General features: G+C 42.3%; 1 protein-coding gene across 6 annotated transcripts in view; it reads right to left on the reverse strand.

Annotated features, from left to right (window-relative positions):
* Positions 1 to 18070, reverse strand: part of DTD1 (D-aminoacyl-tRNA deacylase 1) — a 205911-nt gene that overhangs the window by 182851 nt on the left and 4990 nt on the right. For all 6 annotated transcript variants that reach the window (XR_007130142.1, XR_007130141.1, XR_007130140.1 and 3 more), the window contains 2 exons: positions 16347 to 16437; positions 14230 to 14465 (listed from right to left, as the gene is read on the reverse strand). Coding sequence is in view for 3 of the 6 variants with exons in the window: in XM_047745863.1 (XP_047601819.1) it covers positions 14230 to 14465; positions 16347 to 16437 (327 nt within the window). In the remaining 3 variants the exon portion in view is untranslated. The remainder of the gene's footprint in view (positions 1 to 14229; positions 14466 to 16346; positions 16438 to 18070) is intronic.

The following is an 18070-nucleotide window of genomic DNA, read 5'->3' on the forward strand; positions in this document are numbered from 1 at the left end:
TGTTCGCCATTTTTACAGGCAAGATTAATCTCATTTCTACCACGCAGCCAAAAGTGCTCAAACAATGGTGACTTTTCTTCAACTCCTATCAAATTAAAGTGGCCATTTAAATCTACAGGGCTTTTGTTTTATCCATGTCAGAATAGCTAAAAAGACATCAGCTGGGAAGGAAATCATGTGTTTAATTGCATGCTAAAATTATGGCTACAATTAGTACAAAATTTCAGCCGCTGCACTCCTCAGGGAAGCTGAAGGCAGACTCAGGAGGAAAGGAATTATTTCCGACCTTGAGTTTCTGTTGCCAGGATATACAGCATATGCTTCACCGTGTTTATCATTCAAGTGGCGAAAAATTTATCTTCTTTTCCTGTTTTTCTTCAGTTATGAACAGAACTATTATCTGAGTTTTCATTTGTATAGACAATAAATCCAAAGACATGTTTTAAGAGGTCTTAAAATGGGAACATTTTTTCCAGTTCAGATCAAAGAGTAAAGCCCCATGAAAAATTATACTGGCCAGAGGAAATAAAAACATTTTTAAAAATAATCTTAAAAGACAGAAACATATCTGCAGAACTACAGCAGGGCTCTAATGATGATATAATCAAGTTCACCCTTAACTCTAAGTCCCAGGGTTCTGTCCAGAGCTGGAGAAGCACACGTCAGGCACATTTGTGCCACATGATTCCAGCTGGAAGACTCCCAGCTGGAGCCCCAAACCTGCTGTGACCTGGTTTCCAGCAGCCACTGTCCAAGGCCTCTATGAGCTCCAAACCACTGCACCCCATTAGCCTGTGAAGGCTGACATCCCACCTTTTGAACAATACCTGACTAATGGTCACCACTCCCTGAGAAGCCCCGCCCCACCTCTCCGAGCCCCTGCTGGTTCAAGGACCACAGCAGGACAGTCACCACAGGGAGGCTGCTTGTTAGTACAGGCATGGCACTGGGCCCACAGCACCGCAGTCAGTGTGCAGGAAATCTGGGTCCCTGTTACTGCTGTCAATCCCACTGCTGTCCCACTGCTACCCACTGCTGGTAGAATATGGGTAAATGGCGGGGAGGTGGGGGCAGGCAAGGAAACCACACCAAAAAGAACATGCTATTGAAGAAAAATGGAGAACAGAAGGCTTGACAGCTTCTTGGCCTGGCTGGGAGCAAACCCATGCACCTTCCACAGCCAGCCTGCATGACCATGACCAAGTTGGAACTTGGCCTACCTCTGGGGACCAGTCCTGAGCCTCAGGCCAGCCACCTGAGCACACCCCCAAAGGTAGCTCCCTCTGTCACTAAGGCAAAGTCCTCACCACCCAGGCTTCCTCTTCACTCTACTTTAAAGCTGTTCAGAGCCTGGGCAGGCAGGGAGGAGGGTTATTGATGGAGGCCCTAACATCAGGTACACAGGCTGGGAACCAAGAAATCAAGCAAATGTGTGAAACTGGAGGACTCAAAATAAGCATGTGGCAAGGAGAGGGCCACCACAGCTAACGGAGTTTGCTCTAGACCCATAGGCTTGCATTACACCTGGAGCCCAGAGGAGTGGACCCTGGTGGGCCATGGGCACTATGGCAGCTCTGCCCACCAGCACAGAATCGCTTCTCTGAGGGTACCACGTCCCCTGGCCCCCATCCCCAGAAGTCTCAGCCGATTCAGGGAACCACCAGTAGGGCACGGATTCCCCAGCAGGCTAATCTGGCTCAAGGGAACCTATGAAGCAGAGGCAAGGGCTCTAGGAGCCATCAGCAAAGTCTAGCAGCTCCAGCAATGACATTTCCTAAATGACTTGGCTGGGGAAAGGATTCAGTTGTTGGGAAAAGAGCACACAACAGGCCCTGTCAGCCACATTAGGCCTTGGGTGGCAGCACTGAAACCACTGCCAGGTTCCATTCCATATCCAGCATCATGAAAGGCACCGGAAAGTCAACTCCTAGAATCTTGTGGCTTCTCCTCAGGCTCAAATCCCCCTTATCGGTGGTCTCTGCTTATCTCTGTCGTGGTTCTGTCCACTCGAGAGAAACACCTCCTCCAGGTAGCAGACGTCTCAGGCCAGGGAGTCCATGGCCAGAGGAACTAGGGAACAGACCCTGTGGCCCAGCATGGAAATGAAAATGTCTACTCCCAGGTGAGGGCACCTACCACCAAAGGGGGTCACCCCAATTCCAAACTAAAGAGCTGTAAACAGGAGTTGGCAGGGGAAATAGCCCAAAATTAACCTCTTGATGGGAGGTTAAATTCTCATCTGAGCTGAAGTTCTGAAGTCAGATTCAAGGCAACTGGCACAACCCCCTCATATAACAGAGAGGCTGAAGGCAAGGTTTTCTCTGGCCATCAGGCTTCACTTGCACATCTCTGGTCTCTGCTGGGGTCCCGGGCATGGCTTCTTTCTGCTTGGGATAACTACATGGAAGGCTCCCTGTTCTCCTCATTGAGGCATCAGGGAGCCTGTGTGAGGACAATGCAGTGTGAGGCCCCAGAGGACCTACATGGAGCCTTATACAGTGCGGTGCAGTTGTGCTGAAAGAGCCTGGACCCCACTGGGCAAGAATACCCTTCCACCAAGAGCAGCAAATTAAGAAACCAGGGAGAATGGCCTCTGAGCTCATCAGACCATGAGTTTGATTTTAAACTTTAATTCCTTTATACTTGAATATGATACAGAATTTAAACTTGACCTAGGAGTTTTCCCTGAGACTATAAGAATGGAAGAAGGTTTACATTCAAGTTCAGTGCATCTCCATGTTGTTGGCATTTTATTATGCGTTTCTTATGTATTATATTAAAGGAGTGTATTAATATCACTTAGCCTCACTGTCGAAACTCTATTGTGCTGGGCTAGGTGATGTGATTGGACATAGTCTGGTACACAGGCTAGGGAATAAATCTTCACTTTGGGATTGCAGTGCCTTCACAGCAGGGTTCTATCCAGTTCAGAGCCTCTAGGAAGAAAAGACATATGGCAGAAGTAGCCTCAGAGAGGCTCAAAGGTAGACTGGAAGGACTAAGTCTATAAACTCTTACCCTCCCCTGAGTGGGGAACCCCCAAGGCCACAAAACAGTCAAAGAAGGTAAGAGAATATGCTAGAGGGTGATTATCATCATCCACCACAGGATTCATGAATTTATACGATGAGTGTGATTCAAATAAAAATAACACAGATTATTTTCTGGAGCTAGACAAGCTGATTTAAAAGTTCATATAGAAAAACAATTAAGAATAGGCAGGAAACTCCAAAGAGCAATGTGGGTGAGACTCCCCTGACCCTATAGGAAGCATAGCAAAATCTTCAATAACTGAAAGTGTGTCTTCATCATATAGACTAAAAGAAAACAAAAACAGAATAGAAACAAAACTTAACAGTTCATGAACACATACAGGAATTAATATGGGATAAAGTCAAAATCTCAGATCAGTGGAGGTAAAGATGGTTTTTTAAATAAATGTTTTGGGAAACCATCTCATAACCACCTGAGAAAGATAAATTTTGGATCTGTTTTACACTGTACACAAGATAAACTCCAAATGGATCTAGGATTTCAAAATCAAAAAGTGAAAGCATAAAACCACTAGGGGGGAAAATAGCCAGATTTCTTTGTAGCTTTGGAGTAAGAAATGTCATAGAAATCCTAAGAAACTATGATTCAAAATCTAGCAGACATTTCAAAAAATTAGTATCAGAGGGGGCGCCTGGGTGGCTCAGTGGGTTAAGCCACTGCCTTCGGCTCAGGTCATGATCCCAGGTCCTGGGTTCGAACCCCACATCGGGCTTTCTGTTCAGCGGGGAGCCTGCTTCCTCCTCTCTCTCTGCCTGCCTCTCTGCCTACTTGTGATTTCTCTCTGTCAAATAAATAAATAAAATCTTTAAAAAAAAAAAATTAGTATCAGAAATGTCTGTCCTTGGGCCACCTGAGTGGCTCAGTCAGTTAAGCATCTGACTCTTGATCCCAGCTCAGGTCTTTATCTTAGGGTTGTGAGTTCAAGCCCTGTGCTGGGTTCTACACTGGGCATGGAGCGTACTTAAAAAAAAAAAAAAAAAAAAAGCAAGGGTGCCTGGATGGCTCAGTCCATTGAGCATCCGACTCTTAGTTCTGGTTCAGGTCATGATCTCAGGGTCATGCCTCCATGCTCCACATGATTAAATAAGACTTAAAATAGATTAAGTAAGCTAGGCTCTGTTCCCACCACAGAACACTGCACAGCTGTTCCAAAAGGTGTGAGGAAGTTCTCTAAGAACTAATAAGGAAAGACTCTCTAGAACACACTGCGAAATCTTTTTTAAAATAATTTGTTAAAGATGCTACCATTGTATAAAAAGAGACATATATATTTATATTTGCTCACATGTCCATGAAGAAACACTAGAAAGACAGAAAAATTTAATTAAAAGTGATTACCTACAGACAGTAAGGGAAACAGAGTAGACAACACATTTCCCAAGGCAGACCTTTTCATATCATTTTGATGTATGAACTATCTGATCATATTACCTATTCAAAAATTAACTACAACAAAACTGGAAGACATACAATTTTCAATTTCAAAAGCTACTACACAAAGCTATGGTAATCAAAACAGTGTGTGCACTGGCATAAGGGCAGGCATACAGAACAAAGAAAGAGAACTGACAGTTCATAAATAAACCCATACATATATAGTCAATAAAAGTATGAAGACCATTCAGTGGGGAAGAATGGCTTTTTCAGCAAATGATGATGGAATGGCTGGATATTCACATGCAAAAGAATGAGGTTAGAGCGTTACCTCACACCATATACAAAAATTAACTCAAAAGGTATCAAAGACCTAACTGTGTGGGTTAAAACTGTAAAGCTCTGAGAAGAAACCATAAGGTTAAAAAAAAGAAAGAAAGAAACCATAAGGTTAACCTTCATGACAATGGACTTTGGTAACGGTTTCTTATATATAAAACCAAAAACACAGAAGAAAAAAAAGGATAAAATTGGACTTCATCAAATTAAAAACTTTTAGGGGTGGGGATGGGTGAAATAGGTGAAGGGGATTAGAGTTACAAACTGTCAGTTATAAAATGAGTAAGTGACAGGGATATAAAGTAAAGCACAGGGTAGTGTATAATACTGCTATAATTTTACATGTGGACAGATGGTAGAAACATTTACTCAAGGTGAGCATTTATAATATACATAAATGTCAAATCGCTATGTTGCACAGCTGAAACTAATATAATATTGTATGTCAACTACATTTCAATAAAAAAAATTTTAGGGGTGCCTGGTGACTCAGTCAAGGGAGATGAGACTCTAGACCTCTGCATCATGATTTCAAGCCCCATGGTGAGCCCCCCAAAAAATAATAATAATAAAAGAAAAGAAAAAAAAAGAATTTTTAAACTTTTGTGTATCAAAGGACACTATCAAGAAAGTGAAAGGACAACCCACAGAATGGGAGAAAATATTTGCAAATCATATAATCATATAACATATATCATATAATAAGGGTCTGGTATCTGGAATTTAAAAATTACTTACAATTCAACAACAAAAAGACAAAAAACAATTCAATTTTAATTGTGAGCCCCAACTCAAGGCTTGAACTCACAACCCTGAGTTTAAGACCTGAGCTGAGATCAACAGTTAGGTGCTTAACTGACTGAGCCACCCAGGTGCCCCTCAAACAATTCAACTTTAAAATGAGTGGAGATGGAATGCCTCGGTGGCTCTGTGGTTAAGTGTCTGCCTTTGGCTCAGGTAATGATCCCAGGGTCCTTGGGCTCTTTGCTCAGCAGGGAGCCTGCTTCTCCTGCCTGCCGCTCCCCCTGCTTGTGCTCTCTGTCTCTTTGACAAATAAATCAATAAAATCTTTTTTAAAAAATTAAAAATAAAAATAAAATATCAGTGAAGAACTTGAATAGCCATTTCTCCAAAGAAGATATACAAATGGCCAACAAGTACATGAAAAGATGCTCAATATCATTAGCCATTTGGAAAATTACAAAGCAAAACCATTATGCTATACCACTTCACACCCGCTAGGACGGCTATAATCAAAAAATAAATAAAAATTTAAAAGGGAATAACAACTGTGGCAGGATGCAGAGAAATCAGAACCTTCACTGCCAGCGGGACTGTAAAAAGTCACTGTGGAAAAGAATTTGGTGTGCCTCAATAAGTTAAACGGAATTATCATACGATCCAGCAATTCCACTCGTGAGTATATAACCAAAAGAATGAAAACAGGTGCTCAAACAAAAACTTGTCCACACGCATTTAGGGCAGCCCTATGCACAATAGCTAAAAGGTTGGGAACAACCCAAGCGTCCATCAGTGAATTCATAGAAAAACAAAATGTGACATATTTACGCAATGGGATATTCTTCGTATACGGGACTGAAGTACCGATGATATGCTACGATGTTTGTATGTATACACAATGTATGTTCAAAAGATGAACCTTGAATACATTATGCTAAGTCAAAGAAGCCAGACACAAAAGGCTGCATATTGATTGTATGGTTCTACTTATATTAAATATCCAGATGAAGCAAATCCATAGAGACCAAAAGCAGATTCCTGGTTACCAGAGCTAAGGGTGCGGGAGAAGGGAAAGCAGCTGCTTAATGGGCATAGGGTTTCCTTTCGGGGTAAAGAAAATGCTTTGAAACTAGACAGTGGTGATGGTTAGACAACTCTGTGAGTACATGATTACTAAACTCTATACTTTAAAATGGTTTATTTTATGTTACATAAAAAAAAGTGTTTGTTTTACCACAATAAGAAATAAGTTAATTTTAGAAAGAATAAATACTGAGAATAAAAAATAAGCTACTGACTTAAAACTCAAATGACAGGCTAAACTCCAAACTGGACCTGCTCAAAGAAAAAAATTAGTAAAATGAAGGATCCCCTAAGGGCACACTAAAGAAAGAAAAAGCAATTGAGACACAATGCCATGTACCCTATTATTTAATACACCCTTTGTTTGAAGAAAATATAGAGAGCCAAATAATTTATCAACATTTCTGAATTTGCAGACCCCAAAACAATATGATTTTAAATTTGCCCTACTTCCACTGAGAGATTCAGACTCTTCTTTTCATCCTGGGTTATTTCATGTCCTCAGATTATGACAACAGTGAGTTTCTTCACACCTATACCTGCATCTTCTTTTTTAAAAATGGCCTTTATGTCGTCAAACTGAGCTACAATCACAGACTCTACTGGGCAAGAAAAAGAGGCTGAACCCACAATTCACAAGCGAAAGTATGGAGGGACTCAGAAAATAAGATAAAAGGGTTTGAACGAGAATAAAGACAGGAGGGAGAAAGAGCCAGGGAGGAAGCAAATGGATGAAACAGTAAAGCCACCAAAATGAGCCTGTCCTCATCTCCCTGGGCCCAGGGGCACTTGTCACACAAAATAACTGAGCATCTACAGTGTGATGCGTAAGGCGCTCTGCCATTAACACAGGATACTGGCGACCACATCTGTGACACTATGTATAATGTGGCTCCAGACAGTTAGGTAGGGAAAGGAGAACTGGCAAAAAGTGTGCTATTGTTCACCTTGGCAAATCAACTAAGCAAATCAAGGAAACACAAAAAGCTAGGATCTAAACACAAAAAAGGATTGGGGAGCCTGGCTGGCTCAGTCAATGGGGCATGTGACTCTTGATATTGGGGATATAGGTCCAAGCCCCAAGTTGGGGGCAGAGACTACTTAAAAACAAAACCTTTTAAAGAAACAAAAACATGGTGAGCGCTATGAGTGCTGTAAGACTGATGAATCACAGACCTGTTTCCCTGAAACAAATAATACATTATATGTTAATAAAAAATTTTAAAAAAACAAAAAATAAAAATAAATAAATAATAAAAGAAACAAAAACAAAAATAGATATAGTTTGCCATTTAAGCTAAACGAAGGTAAACTAGTCACAGAGATGACATAGTTAGTATAAGTCTAAGACCTAAAGAGACAGGCAGAAATAAAGGAAGCTGATAAGCAGATCACGGAAGAGAATGAATGGAAAGGAAGGAGTGACAGAAAACTAACTTTTTGGCCAAGATCAGTCACACATCTGCATCAGATTTCATGAGAGCCATCGGCCTATATATACCACAGTCCACCAGCCTTGCCATTTATCAACAATGAAGATGTGATCTCACGCTGTGATTTCTGAAATTTACATTAACAATAATGCCTCTGGCATCACACCCTTGCTGAACTATATAAAAGGCTTCCACTGAAAGCTCACTCAGGCTGCTAACATGCTTTATGTAGTAAAAAGAGTAGGATATTAAATAAATCCATAAAAATTAAACACTAACCACAAAGCAAATACTGGATGTGGGCTTCCTCCTCCCGGCGCCTTCTCTTTGTGAACAAACCTGTAGGAGCCCTGGACGTAATGGATGTCCCATGGAGTGAATAAAGCTGAGGCAATCAGAGAGCTGCTGCTCTCCTGAAATGTCTTCCCACATTGGTCTAGCTCTTTGCCGCCCACGAGAGATCAGAACCACAGGGAATACACAGGTAGCTCTTTTTAGTATCATGGCAGCTTCTGATTTGCTCAACAAAGCCAACAGGTGATTGCTTCCCTGGGCCCATTACAAATGGCTCAGTGTTGGAACGAGAAGCTGGAGAGCGGAGATCTCTCTTTCAACTATTTCATTTTGGTATAACATTTACTTTTTCCTACCTATAAAAGCAATGCATGTTTAATACTCAATTTTTTTTTAAGATTTTATTTATTTATTTGACAGAGAGAGATCACAAGTAGATGGAGAGGCAGGCAGAGAGAGAGAGAGAGGGAAGCAGGCTCCCTGCTGAGCAGAGAGCCCGATGCGAGCCTCGATCCCAGGACCCTGAGATCATGACCTGAGCCGAAGGCAGCGGCTTAACCCACTGAGCCACCCAGGCGCCCTAATACTCAATTTTGACAGCATGTGATGCCTCCCCTGAACACTACTCTCCATGCTCTTTCTGAAGGATGGCGATTCCCAATGGGCTGCTGAGGGCCACATCTGGACCCAGTTTTCTGGGCCCACTCAGTCTGGGTGTCCAATAAAGCACCCTTAACCTCTGGTTCATTCTGTGGTAGAGGGCAAAAACAATATATGCACTGGGTTTTTCCCCCTAAATCAATTATCGGAAAAAGAGCCAGAGAACAGGAAAAACCCTTTGAGAGCACCACTGTTACAAGCTATGCAGGATTAAAGATGGCCACAAACTCTGACATCCCTTCCACTGTAAAGTGGATCTACATCCCTCCCACGGAAGCTGGGTAGGTTGTGTGACTGCTCTGTCCAATAGCATATGGCAGAAGTGATGCTATACCCCCCTCCAGGCCTGGCCTCAAGGGGCTGGCACTCATTTCCTGTCTCTTGAAACATCTGGTCTTGGACTGCTCACTGTGGGAGAAGCCAGCCACAATGTCAGAAATCAGGTTACCCTCAGACCGCCAGACTGTAAAAAGACCAAGTGATGGCGAGAGACCCTGGGAAATAAGATGAGATGGAAAAGAGGGGAGGAGCGAGATATGCACAGCCCATCTTAGAAGTAGATCCTCCAGCTCCGGCCAACACCATAGCGCTCAGAGACAAGCACCCAGCCAAGCCCCTCTTAGATTCCTGACCCACAAAACTGAGGAAGACAGAAGGGTTATTTTTAAGCCACTGAGTTCTGGGGTAGTATTTTATGCAGCAATAGTGAACAGGAGCATAAGACAAGGTAGGCAAGTTCTTGAGAAGAGGAAATACTCTCACAGGGCCAAAGGGTCACTGGACCAGAGTGAGGAGGGGTGCCATGGCAGAAGCAAAGCCAGAGAGTTCCAAACAGACTACACCCAAACAGGTCAAGGGTGCTGAGAATTCTGGTCATGAGAGTGTGGTGGGTCAACTTGGCCTCAAGTACCAACTCAAGGCCAACTGGGGCAGAAAAGGCCTCAAAGAGCCATTTGGGGGAATTATGCCACTTGGTAACCTCCCAGGTAACCAGAAAAGGGATACCCACATTAACTGCACACACATCATATGACAGTTCCCCTCACTATCCCCACTACTAGAAAGGCAGTTCTGCTAGGACCGCCTACTCCCGTTGACCACACCCCTTCTATTAATCCCACCTGCCAGGAGCCGCCAACAGAGCAAGTCAAGGACACACAAGTGGCACTTTCAGGTAGCCCTTCCAGAAAGCATTTCTCCCATCCCCCTTCCCAACAGCCTCAGACTTTCATTGTGGCTCCAGGTGGTCCCCAGGAGGTCAACTCCAAACTCTACAAAACACATGACCTAAACTGAGTCACAAAGTCCATCCCATATTGGTTTAAGGGTAGCTATGGGACCTAAGCTGGCCCAATCAAAGTGACCTTCAGGACGTCTGCTTGAAATGCAGAGACAAAGACTTACTCTCCTTCCTGGAATGGTGAACTGTGAAGACTGCAACCATCATGACCATCCTTCAGAAGGCCTGCCTGAGGACAAGGCTGAAATGCACAGGGGAAAGCAGGACTCAGAGAATCCCAAAGAGACAGTCACAACAGTGATGACAGAGGGAATCCAGCCCAAGCTGACCCTGAATTCATCATACCTCCACATGCTTCAGTCATAAAGCAATAAGGTCTAGTTCACTAAAGACAGTTAGGGTGGACTGGGCCTAACGGAAAGAGCTGCAGCTAGTGAGGAAAAGCATGAAAGGTGGGGCAGGGAGGGAAGAGAGACAGGGAATAAAGGGGACAATCTTCCTGATATTCAATCCTTAACAACAAGTTAAGAAAAATAAACTAAATATAAATTTAAAATAAAGTTCCAGGGGCGCCTGGGTGGCTCAGTGGGTTGAGCCTCTGCCTTCGGCTCAGGTCATGGTCTCAGGGTCCTGGGATCGAGCCCCACATCGGACTCTGCTCAGCGGGGAGCCTGCTTCCCTTCCTCTCTCTCTGCCTGCCTCTCTGCCTACTTGTGATCTCTGTCTGTCAAATAAATAAATAAAAATCTTTTTTTAAAAAATTTAAAAATAAATAAACAAAATAAAATAAAGTTCCAGTCATTAAAGAGGAAAGGAGTGGGCACCTGGGTGGCTCAGTGGTGAAGCCTCTGCCTTCAGCTCAGGTCACAATCCCAGGATCCCTGCTGCTAGGCCTACTTGTAATCTCTCTCTCTCTCTGTCAAATAAATAAATAAAATATTTTTTTAAAAAAAGAGCAAAGGAGTGAAAATAAATGCAAAGTCTAATTAAAGTCAATAGCCAAGACATGGAAGCAACCTAAATGTCCACTGATAGATGAATGCATAAAGAAGACGTGGTATATAGACACAACAGAATACTATTCAGCCATTAACAATAAAGAAGGAGGAGGAGGAGGACATCCTGCCATTTGCAAGGACATGGGTGGACCTTAAGGGCTTTCAGTCAGACAGAGAAAGACAAATACTACACAATCTCACGTACATGCAGAATCTAAAAAACCTATCTCATTGATTCAGAGCACAGGTTGGTGATTGCCAGAGGCAGGGGGTAGAAGGTGGGTGAAATGGGTAAAGGTGGCCAAAAGGTTCAAACCTCCAGTTGTAAGATAAATAAATTCTGGGTTATGGTATGCCATAGTGATCAAAGTTAACAATATTGTATCACAAATTTGAAAGTTTCTGGGAGAGGAAATCTTAAAAGTTCTCATCACAAGAAAAATAAACTGTCACTATGTGAGGTAAGGAACTAACTGAATTTAGCATTGTGATCATTTCACAATATACCAATATATCAAATCATCTGCTGTACAGCTAAAACTAATAGGGTGTTCCATGTCAATTGCACTATAAAACTAGAAAAAAAATTTTTAATTTTTTTTCAAAAAGGAAATTAAACTACTTTAAGTTTTAAAACTGCCAAAATGGCCCCAAGAACCCTAAAATAAAGAAAACGTATTCATTAGCAGTTGGTTTGTGTTCCATCATCCTTTCCACTCTCAGAGGGCATTCCAAACTGGAGTAGAAACCAAAAACCCAAAATTAAGCAAAACACAGCAAGCCTGTAAAACATGCTCTCTGCTTCCTGTCTTACTGAAGACCATAAAAGAGATAAAAAGCTGAAAGAGCAGAGAGGCACTGTTGTTCCACTGAAGTATTCCTCAAAGTCCAAAGGATTTGGAAATAAATTTTGATTAAAACTCTTTGCATAAATCACGTCAATTTTTAATCAAAACGATCAGATGTATCATATCCCCACGAACTTAAATTGTGGTCCATTATAAAATTGTAGCGTTTATAGTACACTGCTTCAGGCACTTCAGAGAATTATCTGGATAAAATGCACAACACTTCAAAAAGTAAAAGGAACACAAAACACCTAATAATACACAAAACACTCCTCTTTAAGGACTCAGATGAAAGCTGTTTTGTTTTCACTTGAGCATTCTTTAACAACCACTAGTGTTCTCCCATTTAAAGTGCCTTTATTTACACTTTTATAATATTCCTTGTGCTCATCCTTTCAAGAGGCTTCTAAAATATGTCTGAGATTACTCAGAAATGGGATGATTCTACCAATACCAAGCACAAAAGACAATGATGACAGCATTTAATCTTCAGCTCAGCAAAGAGAAATAATTATTCAGAGGACCTGACTTAATTACTAATTTTGGGAAGAAATATTTTTGCAACAACGCCATGCCAAAGAATCCTGGTGGACACAGGGTGGGAAAAAGTACTGGAGACATCCATGACCAGAATTATGAATGGAGCTCTAAACTTGGATTATTTCCAGAAGAGGCAAATACATTCTACTCTACCAGGACCCATGGAGAGAGTGGGATTTGATTTAAGGCAGGGGTATCCTGATCATGGCAAAGGGACACTTCACACAGCTAAGAGAAGAATTAAAAGAAGAAAAAATATTGAAGAGAGATAGGAATATCACTCTTCTAAACAAGTGAATCTAATAAGCTGACAATCCTCAATGTGGGGCTTTGCTACAGAGCTTCAAAATCAGGCTGTAACTTCTAATCCTTAAGGTTGAAAATAGGTCCAATAAATAAGGGACCAAGCTTTGTCTCTTCCAGAGAAAGTCAAAGTATAGGAGATAATACAGAGTTAACTATTAACAACTCTTAGACTCTACAAAAGGGTATGATGGCAGCAAAAGAAACTGCAGTTAGATACTGAGACATTCTACTAAGAAAAGTCTCACGTTGAGATGTATTACCAAAGGAGGCTAAACATTCTAACAGCTTTGAAATAAAAGGCAAAACATGATGGTATTAAATGCAATCTGGGGGCGCCTGGGTGGCTCAGAGGGTTAAGCCTCTGCCTTCAGCTCAGGTCATGGTCTGAGAGTCCTGGGATCGAGCCCCACATCAGGCTCTCTGCTCAGCAAGGAGCCTGCTTCCCCCTCTCTCTCTGCCTGCCTCTCTCCATACTTCTGATCTCTCTCTCTCTGTGTCAAATAAATAAATAAAGTCTTTAAAAAAGAAAAAAAAAAAAAAAAAGCAATCTGCCCCCCCCCAGAAACATGAAAACAGAATATGAATGCCCCCTTAAACAGACTCATAAGATCAGATTTACAATTCTCTCATAAACCAGGACCACTATTCCAAGGCATTTTTCTAGACTAGCCTCAGTCAAATCAGGTTGGCTTTCCCACCAATAAGCAGTTAAGCAAAGACCTATAACTTCACTGTCCAATATGACAACCATTAAGCACACAAGGGTATTAGGTATGTGAAGTGTTCCTGGTCCAAACTTACACACCAAGATTTAGCAAACCTTAGCACCAAAAAGGAATGAAAATTATCTCAGCTTTTTATATTGATTGTGAGGTGAAATCGTACTATTGTGGATATATTTGGGTTAAATAAAATGTGCTTTTAAAATTAATTTCACCTGTTTCTTTTTACTTTTTTTTAATATGGCTATAAGAAATTAAAAATGACACCTAGCTCACATTTGTGGCTTACCCTGTATTCTCTGTCGGACATGATAAGCAAGCAAAATTAAACACCACTGTATCAAACACATTTCTGGGTTGCTAAACATTTCACATGTGAACAGAAGAAAGAAGAAGGATAAACAGTACCAGGGGCCTTTAGAGGACTCTGACTCCGACCACAGCAGAAGAAAGCAGCCACTCTGCTGTTTCAAGGAAATAATAAGCACAAACAACAAACTTTCTGGACAAGGAGATATTGTAATTGCAGATTCCTTTTCCCCTTTCTGGATGTGTCCCAGAGACCCTCCTCTTGGGCGGGCTCACCCTCTTGCCTACCTTTGATGAGCTCCGGCCTGTATGTCTTCCGCAGCTGCTCCAGGAAGCTATTGTAGAAGCTCTCTGCCTGCTCTGTGGGCATTGCCAGATGAAAGTCAGGCTTGTTGCCCTTGAGGACGCACTGGAGGGTGAACTGGCTAATGCAGAGCACCTCGTACTGTTTGTCCATCACACTCTTCGACCAGTGTTTCCCGCTCTCATCCTCAAACACACGCAGGTTCAAAATCTTTCTGACCCTATGAAGAAAACAGTGGGGAGAGCTACCTGAAGAATCGTTAAGCACCCTCAATGCACTCCATACTTCCAAAGTGTCGCCAGCATCCTGTCGAATAAGGACATAATGCTGACATAATATTCTACGTAATACATATATGTAAGGACATAAGGAGAAAGTTATTTGGGCCTTGGGCAAGTTACTTATCCACTCTAGGCCTCAGTCTCCTCACCTATAACATGAGATAGTAACAGACCTACATCACAGGGCTGTTTCGGGATTCCTTTTTCTTTTTTTTTCTTTTTTTTTTTTTTTTTTTTTTTTTTGGCCAGTCCCCCAGCAGCTACCCACGGGAACCAGAGCTATGAACAACCACTCACTAACTGCTCCTTCAGGTTGGTGGAAGTATCAAGACATGGATCCAATTCTAATTTCTTTTACGGAAGAATTCAATCTTTACACTGGAATAAACAATACCCCATCTTTATACCCTTTCTTTGAGCTACTCAAAATGAACCACTGGGCAAACACCCTGGAGAAAACTCAAAATTACTGCAAATATGCAAAAAGTCCTGGCAATAGCCTCCCTGACAACTGTGTTACATGCCTCCTGAGCCCCAGGAGGGCCTTTCTTATAAATGTGGATGACAAAGAGCAGCCGCTTTGGCAAGGAAAAGGACCAGGGAACATTTAGTCCTTAGCGGGAATTAAGTTCCCAGTCTGATTCCAACCTAATTCAAAGGGACCGTGGGTGGAATTATACCCAGGTATGGGCACCAATAGGCAGAATAAACAGATCTACATACATCTGAAGCAAATGTGCCATGAGGTGCTGGGGGTGGGAGGGCAAACACGGGGACGGGGAAGGCGGCCTGTGCTTAGAGAGCCAGTCAGGAAATAGCAATGACAAACTCCCCCATCCCAGTAAAAACAGCACCAGCTTCCAAGTCAGGGAGCCTAGAATCTAACATGAATTCAGGCTTTTTGCTACACAGGCGTTCATGATCTTTGGCAAGTAATTTAACTGTCTGAGCTCCAGATGCTACGTGTACAATGGACAACTGAGCATTTTTTAAATGCATGAATGGTGCCCAGATCATATTGCTCAAACTGGAAAGAGAAATCATTCATAAGAAAAGTTCAGTTCTGCATTAAGAGAATGGTTCGGGGGACGCCTGGGTGGCTCAGTGGGTTAAGCCGCTGCCTTCGGCTCAGGTCATGATCCCAGGTCCTGGGTTCGGGCCCCGAGTCGGGCTTTCTGCTCGGCAGGGAGCCTGCTTCCTCCTCTCTCTCTGCCTGCCTCTCTGCCTACTTGTGATTTCTGTCAAATAAATAAATAAAATCTTTAAAAAAAAAAAAAAAGAGAACGGTTCGGGATAAAGGAACAAATAGGGACCAAGGTCGCAGGGTTCCAACTCTGCTACTAACTTAGGGGGTGTCACCTGACAAATCAGTCTTCCTCAGTCTCCTCATCTGAAAGACGGAGATAACCCTATTACATCAATGGGACACAGATAACAGAAGCTCACTTCATAGGAATAAAATACTATCAAAGTTCCAGTGTATATGGGGCACCTGGGTAGCTCAGTGGGTTAAGCCTCCGCCTTCAGCTCAGGTCATGGTCTCATGGTTCTGGGATCAAGCCCCAGGAGCCCCGAGCCCCGCATCAGGCTCGCTGCTCAGCAGGGAGCCTGCCTGCTTCCCTCTTTCCCTCTGCCTGCCTCTCTGCCTATTTGTGATCTCTCTCTCTGTCAAATAAATGAATAAAATTTTTTAAAAAAAGTTCCAGTATGTATATATATAATTAGGAAAGGTCAGTACATAGGCAGGTAGACAGAAATATAGAAATAGAACCATTACACATCCCATTCAGATAGCAATGACTTCAAAATGCGCCTCTTACATGTGTTCCACTTCCTTCTGTGTATCTTCCAGAGAAATACCCAGCAACACACAGATGCCCCGTCCAATAGCACTTATTTGCTCTCCTCCAACTAGAAAGGAAACAAAAAGTTAAAAAGACTCAGAACCAAACAGGTGCCATGACGCACTTTTAAGTAACCAGAGGAATGTTTAAACGTCACACGTACTTCTTATAACTTCTTTGACAAAGTCTGTAGGTACTCAAAAATGAGTTTCATAGGGGCGCCTGGGTGGCACCCAGAGTCCTGGAATCAAACCCCACATCAGGCTCCCTGCTCAGCGGAGAGTCTGCTTCTCCCTGTGCCCCTCACCAACCCCGCTCATGTTCCCATCTCTTGAGCGCTCTCTCTCTCTCTAATAAACAAGTAAACACATAAAATTTTTAAAATATTTTTAAAAAATTAGTTCCATAAATGCAGTAAGATGATAATCAAGATTTATGTCCATTCTGATTTTTTTAAAGATTTTCTTTATTTATTTAAGAGAGAGAGAATGAAAGAGAGAGAGCACTAGAGGGGCAGGATCAGAGGGAGAAGCAGACTCCCCACCAAGCAGGGAACCGAAGGCAGTGGCTTAACCAACTGAGTCACCCAGATACCCCATTCTGATTTTTTTATCTGGAATGAATGAGTTTTTTTTTTTTTTTTAAAGATTTTATTTATTCATTTTACAGACAGAGATCACAAGTAGGCAGAGAGGCAGGCAGAGAGAGAGGAGGAAGCAGGCTCCCTGGTGAGCAGAGAGCCCGACGTGGGGGCTCGATCCCAGGACCCTGGGACCATGACCTGAGCCGAAGGCAGCGGCTTTAACCCACTGAGCCACCCAGGCGCCCCTGGAATGAATGAGTTCTTAAATGAACAACCACCAAGCCAAATTTTAGGACCATATTTTTATCTGGGTTACCATGGGTAAGATACCTTAAACTTTCCATAGCAGAATATGCCCATCTGTAAAAACAGAACAGAGTTTTCCTCCCAAGAGAATCCAGCTTTAATTAATTATTAGCCCAGTATTAATTCTCTGAAAGGAGATACCTTCTTTTCTTGGGAATCAGCAAATATGGTAACACAATATAGAGACAGCACAAAATAACAGACATTTATGTCAGAAAAATAAAGAAATAATTTTTCGCCTTACTACAAAAAGATAAATACATTGTACATAAAAACCAGAGTATAAAAGGTAAGCTTCGGGGCATCTGGGTGGCTCAGTCAATTCAGCGGCTGCCTTCAGCTCAGGTCATGATCTCAGGGTCCTGGGATCAAGCCCTGCACCAGGCTTCCTGCTCAGCAAGGAGCCTGCTTCTTCCTCTCCCTCTGCCTGCTGCTCCCCAGGCTTGTGTGCCCTCTCTCTCTCAGTCAAATAAATAAATAAAATCTTAAAAAAAAAAAAAAAAAGAAAAAGAAAAAGAAAGAAACATTAGAAAAGAATAATAATAATAAATAAAAAATAAATGAATAAAAGATAAGGTTCAAGATGCCTGAGTGGTGCAGTCAGTCAACATCCAACTTTTGGTTTCGGCTTAGGTCATGATCTTAGGGTCATGGGATCAAACCCTGTGTCAGGCTCCAGAGCTCGAGACTCTCCCTCTTCCTCTGCCCCTCCCCACTTCTCTAAAATAAATAAATACATCTTTTTAAATAAGAAAGTAATTAAATAAATACAACTTAAGCTTCAAGTCTGCAAACTTCTATTATTTCCCAG

The sequence above is a fragment of the Lutra lutra genome, chromosome 9, assembly GCF_902655055.1.
Source record: "Lutra lutra chromosome 9, mLutLut1.2, whole genome shotgun sequence".
Lineage (NCBI taxonomy): Eukaryota > Metazoa > Chordata > Mammalia > Carnivora > Mustelidae > Lutra > Lutra lutra.